Below are 17,805 nucleotides of genomic sequence, written 5' to 3' on the forward strand. Positions count from 1 at the left end.
TCTCACTAGAGGATGAGGTGGTCTCTACTCTTTCTTGAACTTGCTTGATTGCATTGGGCTTGCTAATTGAAGCTTGCTTGTTGGTCTTAGACTTGCTAGTAGAGCCTTGCTTGTTTGATTTGTTGGCCTTGAGAGCTACATCCTTGTTGATCTTGATGCCTTCTAGCTTTGCTTGCAATTCTCCAAGCTTCTTCCTCTCATTTGCTTCTTCTCTTTGCATGTCAAAGGTCAAGATCCTCCCAAGTACATCATTTGGTGTGAAGTACTCAAACTTCTTCTTGTCTCTAATTAGAGTTACTATGGTCTTATTTCTTAGTGAATAAGCTTTCAACATAATCTTGACAACTTTGTGATCATTTAGCTCATCACAACCATAGCCTCTAATCTTGTCCACTATGGTCATCAACGTATCAAACATCTCTTGTGGCCCTTCTCCATCCAAGATAACAAATCGGTTGAGTTTGGACATCAACAAATCAATTCTTGCATTTCTCACTTTGACAACTCCTTCATGTGCAAGATGCAAAGTATCCCAAATTTGCTTGTCAACATCCACACCAATCACTCTATTGTACTCATCACCATCCAAGGCACTAAGTAGCACACTAGTAGCTTGACTGTTGAGGTGGATGATTCTCATTTCTTCCATGGTTGGATTCTTGGGATTAACTGGTGGCTCAAATCCATTGCAAATGACCTCCCAAATGCCAGGATAAAGACCTATAAGATAGGCTCTTATCAAGTGCTTTCACTTGGCAAAGTTAGTCCCATCGAAATAAGGTAACTTGCCTACGGGCACATTGATGAAGGACTTACGATCATGGTTAGTCATAGACATAGAAGAATAGTCAAAGAACACGGCGACATATTTATTGTTGTCATTCTTCTTGCCCTTTCCTTTCTTGTCCTTCTTGCTATGCACGTGGTAGGACTCATCATCATCACCATCTTGCTATGCACGAGAAAGAAGAGACATATTTACGTTGGAGAGGAAGGGGAAATATATATATACCCCCCAGTCCCCAATGGTTACTTAAATCGCAGATAGCCGTTGGGAAGGAAAGGGAAAGATATATATACCCCAGCCCTCAACGGACACCGCATTCAAGGGGTCGGGCGAGAGGAAGCCCATGGCCTCGAGGTCGAGCGAGGCGGAGCCCACGACCTCGGGGTCGGGCGAGCTGGATCCCGCGACCTTGGGGTCGGGCGAGGCGGATCCCGCACCCAAGGGGTCGGGCGAGACGGATCCCACACCCAAGGGGTCGGGCGAGCCGGATCCCGCACCCAAGGGTTCGGGCGAGCCGGACCCCGCACCCAAGGGATCGGGCGAGACGGAGCTTGCACCACGCAAGACAGTAAAGGGTAATAGTGAAGTGCAGACTGTCTTGGCTGTGAATCTGATGATGCTTGTGGTAGTTTGAGCACTTGGTAGCACATATTAGCTTACGCATTGTGTCCCCCTTTATAGTACGACTTTTCCTATACTCAAATTCAATATATAAAAGAATTTAAACCTCCTTTGAGTTTGAAGCCATCTACATTTATAATCGGAGGCTCCTCTGTTTCATGTAGCATCCTCGAATATAAATTCCCTGCTTGTCATCTCGATAAATCTCATTAGTTCTCTAATTACATGGTCATTATCACCAGAACCCACAATTAAGGTTTGATTGCACTTTTCAGACGGGCCGTAGGTGCCGATCGGGGACCGGATCGTGGTCTTGGCCTGTTATTGTGTATCTGGGGCGGCTCAGGCTTGTGCTGTTGTTGCGCCGTCTGCTGGACTGAGTTTTATAGGGAAACAGGTTCATTGGGGACCCCGGGTTTATGAACCCGACACAATTCTTTTCACTATGTATCTCTAGATATTGTGTATATGTGTATAGCGAAAGTTATGTTTCTAGAAATGACAAAATGTGTTATAATTTGGAACGGAGAGAGTCAAAAACAAGGAGGCCAGAAATAGACCCTAATCAGAGGTATCCAAGGGCAAAATGATAATTAGGCATCCCAGGAGCCGGCGGTGGCTCAATTCTCCGTTTCTTCTTTGAATGGAATGATTATCAATTTCTAAGAGGAAATAATGGTATAAATAAACCGATCCGAGCTCAAAGCTTGCCGTTGTTGGGCTCCTATCTAGCTGTACAGCGCAGGCCCACCGGTACAGGATAGCTTCTGGTCGGGTTAAGTGGGCCAAAATACGGACCGGGCCAAATCCGTGCCGAAGAATGCTGCATTGGGCTGGGCCCTACAGTATGTGCTTCTGGTTAAGAAAGAACTTCATCTTCCCGGGCGACAGACGCGTCACTAATAACTAATACAGAATTACTTGTTAGCAGTCGCCTGACTGCGTGTTATCTTGTCAGTCACTTTTTGTGGTCCGTCCGATGCGAGATGACCGGCTCCCCTGTGTTGTGTTCGTTTCATTTCATCTGTACTCTGCGGCTCTGCCTGTTGGTGTCGTCCTCTGCCTGTGTTTGTTGTGAGGAACGGAACACCTCGATATCCAAGTGAGGCGAGCCGCGGCGACGTGCGAGTCCGGCGTGTCCCGCGGCCTAAACCCTAGCCTAGAGCCGGCCCACCGGCTGCTGCTGTTGTGGTAAGGTGGGCGCCCCGCGCGCGGCTCCCCTCGTCTGTCTCGTCCAGGCGCGTGCGCCGCTCGATTCGTCGGATTCGACCTCCGGTGCGACGGGGAATGGGCCCGTGCTGCGCCCGGCGTCGCGGAGGTGAGTGTGTGTTATCAGTGGAGCTGCTGCTGCGTCGGCGTCGTTCTGTCGCGTGTTGTTTTTGTTGGGGACGATTGCGTGGGAGCCGGGTGCTGCCGCTTGATTCCGCCTAATTTGCCGTCTCGGTGGGGTGCTGTTGCCCTCGGGGTGGCTGCAATTTGGTTGCTCTCTGGCGCTCGGGGGAGAGTTTCAAGGGTGGATTTTTGCGGGTGTTGCTTTGCTTGGTTGTTGCGGGGTGTGGATTTGGGGAGGACCAGACTGTCAAGTAACTGGCTTTTTCTTGTGTTGGTTGCCTTTTTCATTCGTGATTTATTTGTCTTCGACTCAGGAGGGGGTTCAGGGTGGGGATTACATGGCTGGTTTGCTACTGGTTTTTTGTTGGATTCGTGCTAGCCTTTCCTTACTAAATGCATAGCAAAGTGTGGTTGCTGTTTGAACATGTATTTCCTACCGTTGTGTGTATTCCTTATCTCAGTTCTAGCTAACATTTAATTTGGAAGTGCAAGATATTGAATTTGTGTAATTAGAATATTTGGAGTTTGCGTTTACCAGCTCCAAATGGTGTTTCAGATTACATTGTGAATCTGTTTATTGTTTGCATGTAAATCTAAGATATTGTGCTTAAAATTCTGTATGTTTCAGTCCATGCTCTAGACTTTATGTAAATCTAAGATATTTCTGCTAAAAGTATAATTATCAATTTATTTTAACTTTTGGCTGTTAGCACATAACGTTGTCAGATCTCTTGTTTCAATATCCATCGTTAAGTAGGTCTTGGATTTCGCAGAAGTGGGTGTATTATTTTGACAGTGTTTTCAATTAAAGACAGCTGACCTTTAGTATCTCCAGATAAGATGATACCTTTTGTGTCAGAGTAATACCTGTCATCATTTTATAACTCTGGTTAAGGAGCCTTGTGGTTATGTAGAGTGGAAGCTTCTTTGTGTAGCGAACTCAAATTTGGTAAAAGTTTCCAATGTGTTGCCTATGTATATCCTTCAAAGTGTCATAGGTATGATCTATTTTCATTCAGGAATCAGAATTTTACTCTGTTCAGTGATTTACAAGCTGTTTTAGGATCGGCTTTTTTGTGCGAGGATTTGATTGGTTCTGTGTTCGATTTCTTTAGGAATTTTTTGTGGTTGTCCGGTCCGCTGTTGCAGCCACCAAGGAGTGCCAGGTCGGCGCTTGAAGGAGCCTAGCAAATTTTTTGTGTTCGATTTCTAGTTCATTTAGGAATTTCGTGTCAATCAAATTTGTTTTGGTCATTTTTGTTAAATTTGCTTGCAAGGTCGAGTTTTTTTTGGTTTTGTTCTTTCAGTAGCAGTTTTTGTATTTCTCAGTGTTGGCCAACAACACTAGCAGTTAATGGTTGTTGTGTGTCAGTTGATTTAATCCCAGGAACAGCTTGCCTTCAGTTAGCCTGTTCATGTGTTGTTTCGGCAAATTCTTCTTTGCCGGAGTAGTTCTTACAACAGCAGCTAGCTACATACTGTTTCAGTGCTTTCCGTTCAGTTCAGTTTTTACAACATCTTTGTTCTCCTGTTGACTCTGCTTGACTGAATTTTTCTTGAGCTTGCTACTGCAGGTTTTTAAGAGTGCTTTTAGCTTTGATTTTTCAGTGGCTGGCTTGCTTTGAACAATTGTGTTATTTTGTATTCTATGCAGCAGAACAGTGTATCTGTAGTTTGGAGAACATCTCGGCTTGCAGTAGTGGTAGGATATAGAAGTTGCATCTTGACCATTATGTAATTAGTTAAGCTATAATGTTCAGACTTTAGGAGAACAAAGAGGCTGCTTATTTGAGCTGTCCTTTTTATTTAAAAGTTGAACTGTTGACGCATGCCTGTTTTGGCCGGAAAAAGTAAGCAACAGAACAGACAAACGGTGACTAATTGTTAGACAAACCTTCGGTCACCTGCCACAGTTCGTTCTTGATCGTACGGTGCAGGCTGGTGACTGATGGTTAAGCAAACCATCAGTCACCTGCCATAGAGACACATCCTAATATATATTCAGTTCTGGGGAGGTACTTCCACCTTTCTATTGATGTTCTAGCTTTAAACTGTCACCGTTATCGCTGGTCGAGTTGGAACTGCAGCAAATTTGGCATAGCAATCTGCCAACCTTAGCAGTCGAACCTCCATCGAGCGGTAAAAAAAAAAAAGGCCGTCGAAAAAAAAACGTAGCAACGGAATAGATTTGCAACTTGCAATTTTCACGAGACAACAAACCCAAGTCGATGATATCATGATTTGGACTGGCATAGTAGTTATTATCTCTGCCATTACAGTTTATTTTCCTTTCCGCTTGGAACAAATTAAGGAGCCTCTCCGCTCAATTGAACGTCAAGTATCATAAAAAAATTAATTCGGAATATACCGTTGAATTGAATCATTGCTAGAGTTTATTATTGATTTATGATATAAGATAAGTTTATTTTTTGATCATCCAACTATTGCCCGAGCTTAGTTTTAGCTGGCATGGAACTCGAAGACCAGCAGTGGCGAAGCCAGAGTAAATTAGAGGGGGGTGCCTTTTTCTTATAGGTGTGAAAAATTTGATCTACAACTATGGTAAAAATTTGTTCCTAATAGAGGTTTTTCAAATTTCTGTGGGTGCATGGGCACCCACAAGCTACTATGTAGCTTAGACCAGCGATCCTTGGCCATAAAGGGTGGTGGTTTTGCAGGTGTAAATGACATATCAGAGCCCACATGTCACCATTATCTTCTGTCCACTCTCCTAACTTATCTCTCTGGCCCGACCTAAATCAGATCTGGCTAGGATGATGACCAAGTCTAGTTGGTCACATCACTTTACAAAAATGGTTTCTACTTGTGGTTTTCAGAACCACCAGTGGAAATGGTGTGTTCCACTGGCGTTAGCTTGAGAACCGTCTACGTAATAAATCGTATAAAGTGACCGTTGGCATGAGAATCACTTATCTTCAGTTACTATTTATTAGAATTGTTGTTATTGCAATGCCACTTTTGCATCAAGCAGTGCCATCACTTGCGATCTTAGGGAAGCACTCATTGGGAAGGTTTCCTTTTTGATCGTGTTGACACTTAAATTGGGCCCACGACAATTTAAATAGCCCATGGCAGTTTTAGTCAAATCTAAGAAAAACTCTATAACAACATAAAAATAGTACCTCATTGGTTTTCCAACAGGATAAGACCACCGATACTCCCTATAAAATAGGGGTACATGGCCGATTGAGGTATCCAACACAAAATCGTCCAATTTACATTTAAAATATACCTTTTTTCCCTAATCCTTTTTCTAACCCATGACATGATGATGTTCATCTCTTGATCGGATGACAAGGATGGTTCACTAGGCTTGCCAACCGACCTAGGGGAACTCGCCGATGTCCTTCCCCGACGGGGTTCCTCCCAGTCAAGAGCTTTGACGTTTTCTTTGCTATTTTTCTCATAAACTAGCTGTTCTTCGTCACGCAAGCACGATTGGTTACCCTTTGATGGTTTGCTCGTAAATCTCTTCATTCTTCACCACCTAAGTGTAAGCCTTGCTACGTTCTTCGGTCTGTAGCGACTCAGGCGATCTAGCCCTAGTTGATGTGCGACTGATCTTTGCGTCAACAGGTCGACTATGCCTAGGAGGATGGCCATTTCACTTTGATTGATTTATTATATATCTATGTCTGGGAGGGTTTTATACCTTTCTTCACCGACCTTAATAGTCGATTATGATCAGACACTATCTTCAATTCTTTTATTTATAACCGGAAGATAGGTGGACACATCGATAAAGATTACATTAATCGGATTTTTTTTTGATAAAGATTACATATAATAACCAGATCTAGTTAAAGAGCATTAGTCATCCTTATGGGTAACTAGAAAGTGGAGAAAGATAGTCATACAGATTACTAGTAGATATGCAGTAACCAGCAATTATCTGTGTAGAGTTGCCGAATGAATTCTTTCATTACCGGCAGAGCTGTTTTGAGAATTCAGACTGGACAGAACCAAAGGCAGAGCTGTTTGAGAATCTAGACTGGACAGAACCAAAAGAACGTGCAGCACTGGACACGAGTCCAGTGAACTAAACAATTCCACGTCCTGGAAATTGCTCCTACAGGTTCCGCACATTTTCAGAAACACTTTATTCCCCAGCTCTCTTTTGTGCCTCTCAGATATCTGATAGCATCCAAAACTTCTCTTTCCACTTCCCAGTCGTTTCTCTCTTGCTCCTAAGATGAAGGTTAGTTCCAAATCATGCGTGAATCAGAAGGATGAAAATTGGCTTTGGGATGCTTGTGCCGCAATGCTTATCTCCCCACAGTTGCCTTCATCTGCACCCAGTATCCTGCACGCCATACAGGCACCAGCAATAACAAATTGATCAGGGAAGCATCTTCAAAAATGAAAAGATATGCTACAGGCACCAGCTAATTATTTTAGGGTTTTGTAGAGTTCAGTTAGTTGGCCAAACATCTAAATATGCCATAGCATGGCCCTTCTTTTAGGCGAGTATGGACTTTATATTTTGTTATTGCTTGCTGAATTTTGATTGCTGGTAGGAGGACGGTCCATTCCCTGCTGATTTAGTAGGGAACACCATGGTATTAATTTAGTATACCTATCCTCTATCTAGAAGCCCTGGCTAACTCTATATAAATTAAATAATGTGTACTTGAATCTGTTCATTCATTAGTCAATACTACCTTCAACAACTAGAGGTTGGATCTTTCAAAAAAAGAGAGAGAACTAGAGGTTGGATACTTCTTAAACCAACTAAAGATAGGGGACTGACGAAGGAACTGCATGGTGCTTACTCTCGGGGCCGAGAAATCCAGAGGGAGCTTAAGGCGCGGAGGCGATTGTGATACTCGCCAATGGCCAAGAAACATCGAGCTGCCTGCCGAACTGTCAGAATCCGGTGCATCTGATGAAGAGTCTGCTGCCTCAAGTTATCAGCCTGGAAATTACACATCTAGCTTTAGCTCATGTTGCAGGAACATTGGACAGATGCATTCCAAAAAGGTATCATTACATGCTTAGTTGACAAGTCATATCTTTTCTACAACGCAGACATGAAACTTCCACATTTGTATATTCTGATGGCATCATAAAGCCTATTAGATATGAGTGAGCTACATAGTATTGAATAATTAAACTTGACGTTGTCTAAAAAGACCAGCTGCTTATTTTTTTACGAGTGTGACCAGGCAAATAAAGATGTCCCGACTCCTGAATACATTATCTCTGTGACATTACTTTAACTCCTGGAAGTCTTGCTCATCTACAAAGTTGAGTGGAGGACTATATAACACTGACATAATAATCAATAGTGAGAAACCATAACCTGTATCACAAAACCTTCAAGGTTGGACAGCTTGCCAAGGGCAAGAGCCATTTGCCCCATGAAGCTCATGTTGGTGTCGTCAATCAGAGATCCACCGGCCATGGTGTCAGCTAGTGACTGATGCAGCTGGTCCAGGCCCTGGGAGAGAGCTTCCTCTGCCTGCTGTGATGACTGTTGAAGGTTGCATATGCCTACCAGTTGCTGCTCAGTCAAGGGATCTAGCTGGGGTAGCAGCGTCTGCAGCAACATGAAAAATTATCTGTACTGAACATGGAAAATATTGTTGTACTAAAATGATGTCAGATTTAGACTGTGTACATTGTTTCCTACTGTTGGTTGAAAAAAATCTTGTTATTTAAGTATTGAAAAAGTATTTAGACTGAGTTCAGTTTATCAATCTATGTGAATGCAGTTATGTACAGTATAGTGCAGGCAGTTTGACATCAGTTGTTCTATACTTATATTCAGATTATCAGACGAGTTCATACCTTGACCAGATCTGATGGCCTGAATCCACCCATCCAGAGGAAGCATCGCTCGGCAGGGGTTGTCCACACCCCGGTGATGAGGTGGAACACGTCGGACTTGGCTGCTGATGCCTTCAGCTGGAACAGCTCATCGTGGTGGGTCAGGGTGTCATCCACGATGGCTCTGAGGTCACCGTCCGGCAAGTGCGCATGCAGAGCTCCATGCAGCTCGGCCATGCGCCGGCCATGGTCATCCAGCCAACGGGCGTACTCCACGTCGAACATTGCGGCGCCTGGACATGGTTGATGATACAAGTGGACTATAAAACGACTACAACAACGCATAAGAACGTTGAGAAATGAGGATCAGATGAGGCACCTGTGCTGGTGGTGTTTGCACCAGGAGCTCCTCCAAGAAAGATGCCCTGAACAACATATTTCATCGATTCAGATGTTCAGTTAGTAGTCAGAAAGTAACACACAGGCCTAGAAACTACAGTGTACCTGGGAACGTGCTCTCTGCATGTCCTGTTCTATCTGAGCGAGCTTCAGTTTGCTGCTCTCAAGCTGCTGAATGTAAGCCTGCAGCACATTGACAAAATTAATTGTCAAGAACTTGGTAAACTCACTGTTAAATGATTCAGTTTCTAAGTAAATGATGCTCAATATTCACCTTCTTTCGCAGCCGGCTTTTGCGTGCAGCTTCTCGGTTCTGCGCAAGCCTTCTGATTGTCTGCTGACACCAAGAGAAGATTAAACTCGTCATCTAGGATTCTGATGTACATATATATCTTTGTTAGCTTTCATGGCATCAACTGAGAATGATCTACTGCAAATAGGTAACTGAAAGAGACAGATAGAGACCTTTCGATCAGGAGTCTTGCCAGTCCTTGGGGTGGAACTAGTAGCCATGTTCTGCATACCAAGTATAGATGGACAAGTCACAACATGTAAAATCAGTAAACCTGAGTACAATTAGACAATAGGAGAGAAATGACATAACACTATTTCTGTTCATCTGTGTGTGCCCATGGCATAAACAATAAATAGTAGGATATCAACATTCACGTTACATCAATCAGAAATAAAAAAAACAGTGGTGTACATTTGGTGGAAGCCACCCACTCTTACAACAGACAAAACCTAGTTTTGCTTTTTGTTCATGTTGTTGTCACGCCCTAATTTGCAAAGTTTCTTTTGGTTAAGTGTGAATCATGCAGTTCATATATAATGTTTTCACCCAATATATCTTGGCAGTTGATCAATTGACCAGAAAGTACCTAAAGCACCACTGACCCATAGTTGCCATTATTTAAGCATCAGCTGTCTCATTTCTATTCGGGGACAATTCTGTAAGCTAGAGACAAAATAATATTGTAAGAATACAAGCTTGTCTCCTATTGCAGCACCAATGGCAGTACATGATCTATCATACACTACCTAACGTATCCTCTACTAGCCTACTCGACTTATCCACACGCCTATATAGCAAAATGCCATTCATCTAGAGGACTAGCTAGCTCTTATTTTAGATGAATAACTAGAATGACTAGTTCTTGTAGAGGATGTTGTCCGTCATCCTAAAATAAAACTCAACCAATATAAAATTTTCGAAGATAAGAGATCATATTCTCCATCTAATACTAGCAGTACACAAAAACATTAACCCAGTGCACAAACATCAGCGAGGCAGTAGAAACTCTTCTTATTTCTACAGGGGGCTAGGGACCAAAAGATTCATCTATCCACGTTGGAATTGGTGATCTTGGGAGCAGTAAGACCATAAATGCCATGGAATTATGTCTTCTTCTACCAATAGGAGAGCATGTACTAGCTAGCTGCATGAGCATCTTGGAAGTTGTGGCCTTTGTGGGCTAGCTAGCGACATGAGACCAGGATAGGGAACAAGATATACTACTATACATTGCATTTTTTATCAATAAGGATGCAGCCATGCAGGAGAGATATAGTAAGATGGATGCAGCCACAGAGAAATGCCTACCTTGTGCTGTAGCTGCTGCTGCTGTGAAACTTGATCAAACTGGTTTTGCATGTCTGCTGCTGCTCCGTGCTGAACTGAGGAGTGGTTGCTGTTGTTCTTGCTGCTGCTCTCCGAGTCGTCTGTGCTGTCTGCTGTCACATTTGAGCCCTCCTAACGTGTAAAAGCAAAAGGGGGAGCAGTTGCAAACTTGTGTTCTTGCTCGTACTAGTTAGATGCGATACTTGTAGCTAGTCCATACCTTGGGTGTGTGAAGAGACCTCATAGGACAAGCTGGGAAGATGTCCAGTGTAGGAGGTGGCCTAGCTGTAGCCGTTGCAGCTGTGACAGTAGCAGCAGTGGGAAAGGCTGCAAGAAGATATCGTAGGGGAGAGGAGATCAAGACATCTATCCCAGTACCAGAGATGAAACTGAAAGAATGCATTGGGATCACAAGGGAAGGTAAGTGGGACCACTGTGGCAGTGAAAAGTGAACGGAACTTTCTTTGAGCTTTTGCCTACAGAGAGCTAGAGAGTTGGTAGTGTGGTACATGTACTACCATGGAGATCAACTTGTTGCACTCTAGAGAGAGAGAGAGAGAGAGAGAGAGAGAGAGGAGGAGGAGGGAAGGGAACCACAAGGTAGTCACGCCACACACAAGTAGCACAGTTGCACAACTGCCACTCCTGCTGCTCTTGCATGGTTGCTTTTGAATACCATGCCCTAACTATTGCAAAAGTGTCTCACAAGGTTGTGCGTTTTTGGCCTTGGCCAGTGCCCAGTAGCCAGAGAGAGAAACGGTTGTGTGTTTTCTTGGTCTTGGTCAGAGCCAGAGAGTGGTCAGAGCCAGAGAGAGGGAGAGAGAAAACGACTAATAAAGCAGAGAAAGAGAGAGATTGGCATACGCTTGATGTCTCCATGATGAGCTATGGAGGTGGTTGCAGCTTGTTGAGTTCTTGTGAGTGAGGCAACCTGATGCATGAAAGTCTCTTCCAGCTCTCCAAAATAGACAGCTCCTTCTTGGTCACTGCTAGGCATGTGAAATGGCAATCAGTAACCATTAGAGGTAGAGCAGAAATGTTAGGCATGAGCAACGTCGTTGGGTAGAAAAGGACGAGGAACCAATGTGACAGAAGATGACAGAAAGGAATGAAGAAATTAAAACTGAGGAACTCATGCAAAAAAAAAATCATAAACTTGAAACAAATGCAATCAAGTTGCAGCTCATCCATCTTTGCCTTTTCATTGCAAAAATCCTGGCCCCAAAACTGAAGAAAGATGCCAAACAGAATATGAGAGGAAAAGAGAGAGGAGAGAGAGAGAGGAAGAGGAAGAGGTGTTCTTACAAGAAGTTTGCAGGAGTGGAATTGGCGATGGCACCATGGAAGCCATAGCCAAGAACACAAGGATCCTGCCTTGAATGGCTAGAACTACTAGTCTCTCCCATCTTGCGCAGCACACTCAGAACTCCTATATACAGATATCCGTGTCCAAAATTCTTCTGCTCTTCTTGTAGATTAACCAGCAACCTAGAAGCTTCTGCATCCAGAACGCAAAAAAGATCAAATCGGCTGATCATGATGCTGCACACCACTAACTCAGAAAACTCATGCACAGAAGGTGGAGTCAAATCAAAGAACATACCAGGATTGGGAGACCTCCAACAAGAAAGAGCCCTGGCGACGACGAAGTAGCTTTGAAGGAGTTGGAGCGCATGCAGGCTTGACCGTTTCTGTTCTGGGTAGCTCTTGCTCACACGCCGCAGATTCTTGTTTGATATGACAGTGTAATAGTTTCAGCTTCTTTAGGTGTGCCACAATGCCCCAGTTTCAGAGGACGATATGTTTTGTCCTCATAGCCTGCTTTTGTACTGTGATTTCCGGAGAGAGAGAGAGGGTGAGAGAGGAAGTATAGGGCCTTGTCTTCACTTGAAAACTTTTGTCATGAAGCCACAGGAATCCCAGGCTGCACTCTTATCACATTGGAACTGACTGCCCTCCCTGGCTGGCCCAGCAAGTCCTCCTAATTTATCTTTATTTATTTATTGCATGACCTTCTTTTTTTTTGAAAAACTAGAAAGGAAGAACTGTGGATGGATGGATATGGACAGAAGCACTTCTTTAATAATATAATGAGCCGTGGGAAGGATTACAACTTCACATTGGTGATAACATAATCTTACAGGGACTTTCGAAACATAATTGTTTCTTTTTAACTTCAAAATAATTCTTGGAACAGCTGGTTTTCTACTCAACAATGCCACCCCAACCATCGCATTTAGACTTTCACCATGCCTGTCAATCCTGTTATGAACTTATGATAGCATGGTTAATCACAAGATAACCGCTAGTAGTAGCTCATGCAAACACATGTAAGTGCACTTGAAGTTGAAGTTCACTTAAGTGTTCAAGAGAAACTAATTTGAAATGCAATAGACCACAAACTGTTGCCTAACAAAAACAGAGGAGCCATCTGGTGTTATCAATTATTCAAGACCTCTTACATTACTATTATATGTACAAAATAAAAAACGTCTGAAACTATTGGTTAGCAACAGCATGGACATTTTGGTCATTAGCGTTGCCGTGAAGGCGTGAACCAATTTTCTCTTCTGAGAATAAAGGCAGGATCTCTTCCATTTCATGAAGATGGAGAGAGGGAGAAAACCAACAAATAATAACAGAGAGGTCTGCGGCCAGGCCAAGTCAAAATAACGTTACTTTGCACTCTGTCCTACCTTTATTTGTACACATATCCTGGCCCAATGATAGATGTTTATGGTCTTATGTAGCTCTCAGCATGCAGTGTTTCAATAAAAAAACATAAACACAATGCATTGCTTATTTATACTAGATCAGCAATTCAAAGATAAAAAAATAACCAAACAAAATAAAAGCATAATCTAAACCTAATTAAACCTGTTGAAAACAAGTCTACCGTAGCTTTGTGGAGTATTATATCAATTAGATAGGAAGTATAATTCGATGTATTCTACAATATTCATGTCAATGCCCAATCATGCAGCGAAAGTAATGACATAACCTACTGGACAGGCAACACCAATATTTTAATTTGACGCCCTGTTCATTTGGCTTATAAGCCGAACTTTTTCAGCCAACGAACAGTATTTTTCTCTCATAACAAATCAGCCAACAGTACTTTCAGCCATGGCTTATCAGCCAAGCGAACAGGGCATTGATTCCTGATTTTAATTTGCCTGGCATTGTCCCCTGTTAATGAGTCAACATCCATGGCTTGTCAAACAATACCTAAACCCACACCAATCCAATCCATATCCAAAACGTGAGCTAACATATTAAATCCCTCAGCCCAGTGTTAAGTCTAATCAATCAATGGGCTTTTTTTGTTAGCTAATGTCATTTGTCATTGATGTGTTGGACCGAGGTTAAATAATACGTATATGTTTTAACATCTTTGTGCACAAAATTACACGGTAATTGAAAGCAACACTTGATGCCTCGTGTGAATCTGCAGAAGTGCAAATCACAAACTTAATGGTGGGCTCCTAAAGCCACATCTAAACTCTAGTGGCCACATGATGACTCAACTGATGTAATTTACAGTAGTGAAAAACACATGAGGCTTATCATTTTAGTTAAAAGAGAACTCCACTACTGTGTGATTCCACATCAGATGTTCACCAAAGAGGAGATATATTTGGCATGCATGTAAACGTGATCCTGTCAGTAATCACCAATTCACCAACAAAACTTAGATCCTTTTTCATACACATTGGATCCGCTTTTGGTCCTAGCTACAAAAGGAGACATTTTTCAGATAAAGACGATGTGGGCATGCTGTATATATGTTGAAAATGATGGTCGGTGGACATCTTTGTCAATCATGGGTGGATGTCTACTAATGGAATTTGCACTTAATTCATTTTATCCCGTATAAGTTTGTGTTCATTATTTTGTTTGGCTATTTTGCTAGCAAACTTTTGTCAGTCGGGGACTGGAACTCATAATGATGGATGGTTGAGAACATAGCTCATGCAGAGGCTGGGATAAATACTAGTTAGACTTTATTAACAAAGAACCTTTTTCAGTCAGGAAAGACGATGGTTAGCTGGAATAAGAACATATGTCCCTTTCGTTTTACACTTAAAAAATTAAAGCACTTGACTAATCTATGCTGTTCCTATCGAGCCTTTCTGTTTCCTTTCCTCTGTCCTCACCCTGTCACCCACTATTTTCTTGCCAATGATCAGGCATGAAAATGTGCAAAAAAATATTTACAAGAGAATTTAATAATAGCCCAAAAGGAATAGGAGAATGTTTATGATTGGATTAGGTGATGCATGCGCCGAGCTGCTAGCAGATTGAAAATTGGTACGCCTGGCAAGTTTGGATGCATGCACATTTGGTACAGTAGTTGAAACTTCAAGCATGATTTGAGGTAAATCATTAAGGCTCTAATTAGTTTCTTCGATGACCAGTACCATATTATATTGTTGTGTACAGCTTTAAGCAAACAAAGAACATTAAGTAGTTTATTGGCTAGGCTGCGTTATACTGTAAGTACTAAGCACGGATGGATTACTGGATTAGGCCATTCCTTGTACAGTAAATTTCCAAATAAGGCATATATGCCTATCAAGAGCACCGTAAGCATGATATATACATAGAGGATGATGTAATAGGAAATTAGGAATAACCATTTAGTAGCAATGATATACACAACTAGAGTTGCATGTTAGTAGTTAAGATGGTTATGATGATTTGGATGCGAAATGCCGAAATCGAAATCAGTTAGTACTTGTAAGGGGGAAATGGTAACTGAATCGGGCAATTCAATCAAAGGAAAGCTGCAATCGAAATAACAGAAATAAAAGAGATCATTAGAAACTTAGCGGGTGTGACTGTATGAGGCACCGCGCCGATGGACCTCCTTCGCTGTTCGCTCTTGCGATGGAGGCGGAACCGGCCGGTCCCTCCGCCACCCGCGCCTCCCGGCAGGCCGGCCGGCCGCCCGGCACCCTCTCCGTCTCCACCCGCCGCTGACGCGCATCCCCGACTCCTGTATCACCAACCATAAGCCCGCCGCGTCGCACCTCCGTCGCCGGTTGCCTTGCCGCGTCCCCTCCGTCGTCGTTGGACTTGGTTAGGAAGATGGGCTGGTGTGAGCGTGGGCCTAGACAACTGCTGCGGGCTGGCCGATCCTTGATGGGCCCCACTATTCCCTACCGCTGGCACTGGCTAGGCCTCGTCTTTGATTTGGGCTATGACATTTTATGGCCCAGAACACTGGTCGTCGTAGGAAAATGGGCTGGGCTGTGTTCAAGTGTTGTGTGGAACACACAACCTGGATCATCTCGGTCCGTCTCAGAATGAGGCCTCCTGTTGTACAGTACATTATTCTCAGCCCAGACGTGGTGTACAACTTTTTCCCATTGATTGATTTTCAGGCACATATTTCGTACAGGTACAGGGGGCAACAAACACAAAAATGATCAGCAGATGGGCTACATCCTCATGATCATATACCCGGATTCTCGTGACAGATAAGCACAAACCCGGACGGGTTTTCTCCGTGAAAATCACTGTGATGTTTCTTGTTTATCATGGGCCTGTGGTTGCAACACCTTTGAGAACATCATCACTTACATTTGTTGATCTCCGAATGCAAATGCCGAAATGACAGACCCGGATTTCGCAGGGTCGAAGATGGTGCGTGGCACTGAAACCGTCAAGGCTAGTAACGCAAGCGTTTGTTTGGTTTAAACTACATGGTGTGCAAGCGGTATCTTGATCTCATTTTTCTGAGTTCATTTTCTCTGTCTGGGAAGATATTACTCAAAATTTTCCGGTTCGGCAAAAAATAGTGCCAGTTGATTGATCGCTAGGAATTTTGGTGGATAAATATATGGATTCATCTGCAGTTCAATAATATTCAGTCTCACTAATGATTTAACTTCTTGAAGTGGCTTACAGCAGAGTGCAAAGTTCTGTTTTCAGCTTAACAGACTAGGTACATATCACCAGTAATTAAGTACCACATGCCTAAGAGGTAAGCTGTGCAAATTCTTCAGACTTAGCTCATGTTGATTCCCACCTTCCTGCCAGTTGGCAACAGTGCAGAATAGCATAACTAAATGTAAAACCAACTATGACAGGGCCATGGGTATGTCATGTTTTTACTAACCGTCACAATAGACCAGGAGTCCAGGATAAGATAGATAGGATTGCGTCAAAAAAAAAAGATAATAGGAAGCTGACAGTGACAATTACCAAGGATCAAACACATAGCAGAAGTACGCATGTGAATCCCTTGGAATTGTTGAGCTATTTTTGCTGATGCCCGATGAGGACACAGAGTGGGAGTGGGCAAAAAAAGATGGAGAGAATATATCTAGATCTTATCTTTGTACGTTTAGATCTATATCTATACCTTTTTTTTTTTTTGAAAGGAGCTCCAAAAGGCATCCTGTAACTTGTGCTAAGATATTGAAACTTTGATATCTGAACGATCGACCCCGGCTGCTATAGATCACTGCCCTCTGGTATGCTCTCCAGCGCAGGCCGCCACCCTCCGCAACACTCCTGTTCATGATCGCTTGTTTCTTTGCGCATGAGAGACACCACCATGTCGTCCAGCGACATGCCCTGCTTGTCGAGCATCTTCTTGAGCTCCCGCTTGCTGATCACCAGCTTCACCCTGACGGTGCCCGCTGGCGGCGCCTTCACCGGAAGAACGCTCGCCGCCGGCAGGGGCTCGCCGAGGGAGTCGTCATGGACCTTCATCAATCTGCTGCGGGGTGGCACCTTGAGGACTTCGCTGCTGACATCGTCCATGCTCACGATCTTCATCTCCTTCCTGTCCTGAATCACCAGGCAGTTCCCCATGACGATGGCTGCTGATGGAATTGTGATGTGCTCTGAAGTCTGAACTCTGAAGCTCTGTTGGAGCAAAAGATCACAGTTCACAGCTGAGAGATGGGGTTGGAGGCAGTAGTGTGTGTCGTTGTATTTAAAGGAAACGCTTTGTGAACTGGGGCACATTGTTAAGGGCATATTTCTTTAATACCACTGGCCGACCAATCGAAGTTGCTTCACCTATGAGGCTATGATGGCCTATGCAAAAGCTTATTAGCTAGCATAATGACTAACCCACCCACTCAGTAGATATGAGGGTATCAACCTGCCCTTTTGTAACTTGCTGTTCTTGACTTGGTTTATTTGGCATGTTTTGTGTCAGGTCGATCTAGGAAAAAAAATGTGGCGCGCAATGCATTAGCACAGTTGTCTTAATAACACTAACAAAAAGTTACACATC

General features: G+C 43.3%; 2 protein-coding genes across 7 annotated transcripts; both read right to left on the reverse strand.

Moving 5' to 3' along the window:
• Positions 1-6,634: 6,634 nt before the first annotated feature.
• LOC136505740 (transcription factor TGAL4-like) lies at positions 6,635-15,617 on the reverse strand. Of its 6 annotated transcripts, none has more exons than XM_066500889.1 (13): positions 12,154-15,617; positions 11,856-12,048; positions 11,415-11,536; positions 10,771-10,877; positions 10,533-10,682; positions 9,395-9,445; positions 9,204-9,263; positions 9,035-9,112; positions 8,910-8,955; positions 8,552-8,823; positions 8,064-8,300; positions 7,534-7,676; positions 6,635-7,064 (listed from the first exon to the last, which is right to left on the reverse strand). In XM_066500889.1, exons 2-13 carry the CDS (start codon positions 11,954-11,956, stop codon positions 6,983-6,985), a joined length of 1,449 nt encoding a protein of 482 aa, XP_066356986.1. In that variant the 5' UTR covers positions 11,957-12,048; positions 12,154-15,617; the 3' UTR covers positions 6,635-6,982. The 6 variants fall into 6 exon arrangements, 5 of the variants coding, with proteins under 5 accessions (XP_066356986.1, XP_066356985.1, XP_066356984.1 ...); XM_066500888.1 differs by having other exon boundaries at positions 9,204-9,266; XM_066500887.1 differs by having other exon boundaries at positions 11,415-11,539.
• Positions 15,618-16,445: 828 nt separating this feature from the next.
• LOC136502568 (uncharacterized) lies at positions 16,446-17,442 on the reverse strand. Its single transcript, XM_066497825.1, has one exon. It carries the CDS (start codon positions 17,373-17,375, stop codon positions 17,013-17,015), a length of 363 nt encoding a protein of 120 aa, XP_066353922.1. The 5' UTR covers positions 17,376-17,442; the 3' UTR covers positions 16,446-17,012.
• Between the last annotated feature and the right edge of the window lie 363 nt (positions 17,443-17,805).

This window comes from Miscanthus floridulus, chromosome 14 (genome assembly GCF_019320115.1).
Source record: "Miscanthus floridulus cultivar M001 chromosome 14, ASM1932011v1, whole genome shotgun sequence".
Classification (NCBI taxonomy): Eukaryota; Viridiplantae; Streptophyta; class Magnoliopsida; order Poales; family Poaceae; genus Miscanthus; species Miscanthus floridulus.

What these genes read in the sequence shown, in the direction of transcription:
- LOC136502568 (XM_066497825.1), bottom strand. Translation starts at nt 17,375, where the DNA reads ATGGGGAACTGCCTGGTGATTCAGGACAGGAAGGAGATGAAGATCGTG.
- LOC136505740 (XM_066500886.1), bottom strand. Translation starts at nt 11,956, where the DNA reads ATGGGAGAGACTAGTAGTTCTAGCCATTCAAGGCAGGATCCTTGTGTT. An exon ending in GGTCTCTTCACACACCCAAG is followed by an intron (nt 10,683 to 10,770) that starts GTATGGACTAGC and finishes TTTACACGTTAG; the next exon opens with GAGGGCTCAAATGTGACAGC. An exon ending in TTGAAGGTTTTGTGATACAG is followed by an intron (nt 7,677 to 8,063) that starts GTTATGGTTTCT and finishes TGTAATTTCCAG; the next exon opens with GCTGATAACTTGAGGCAGCA.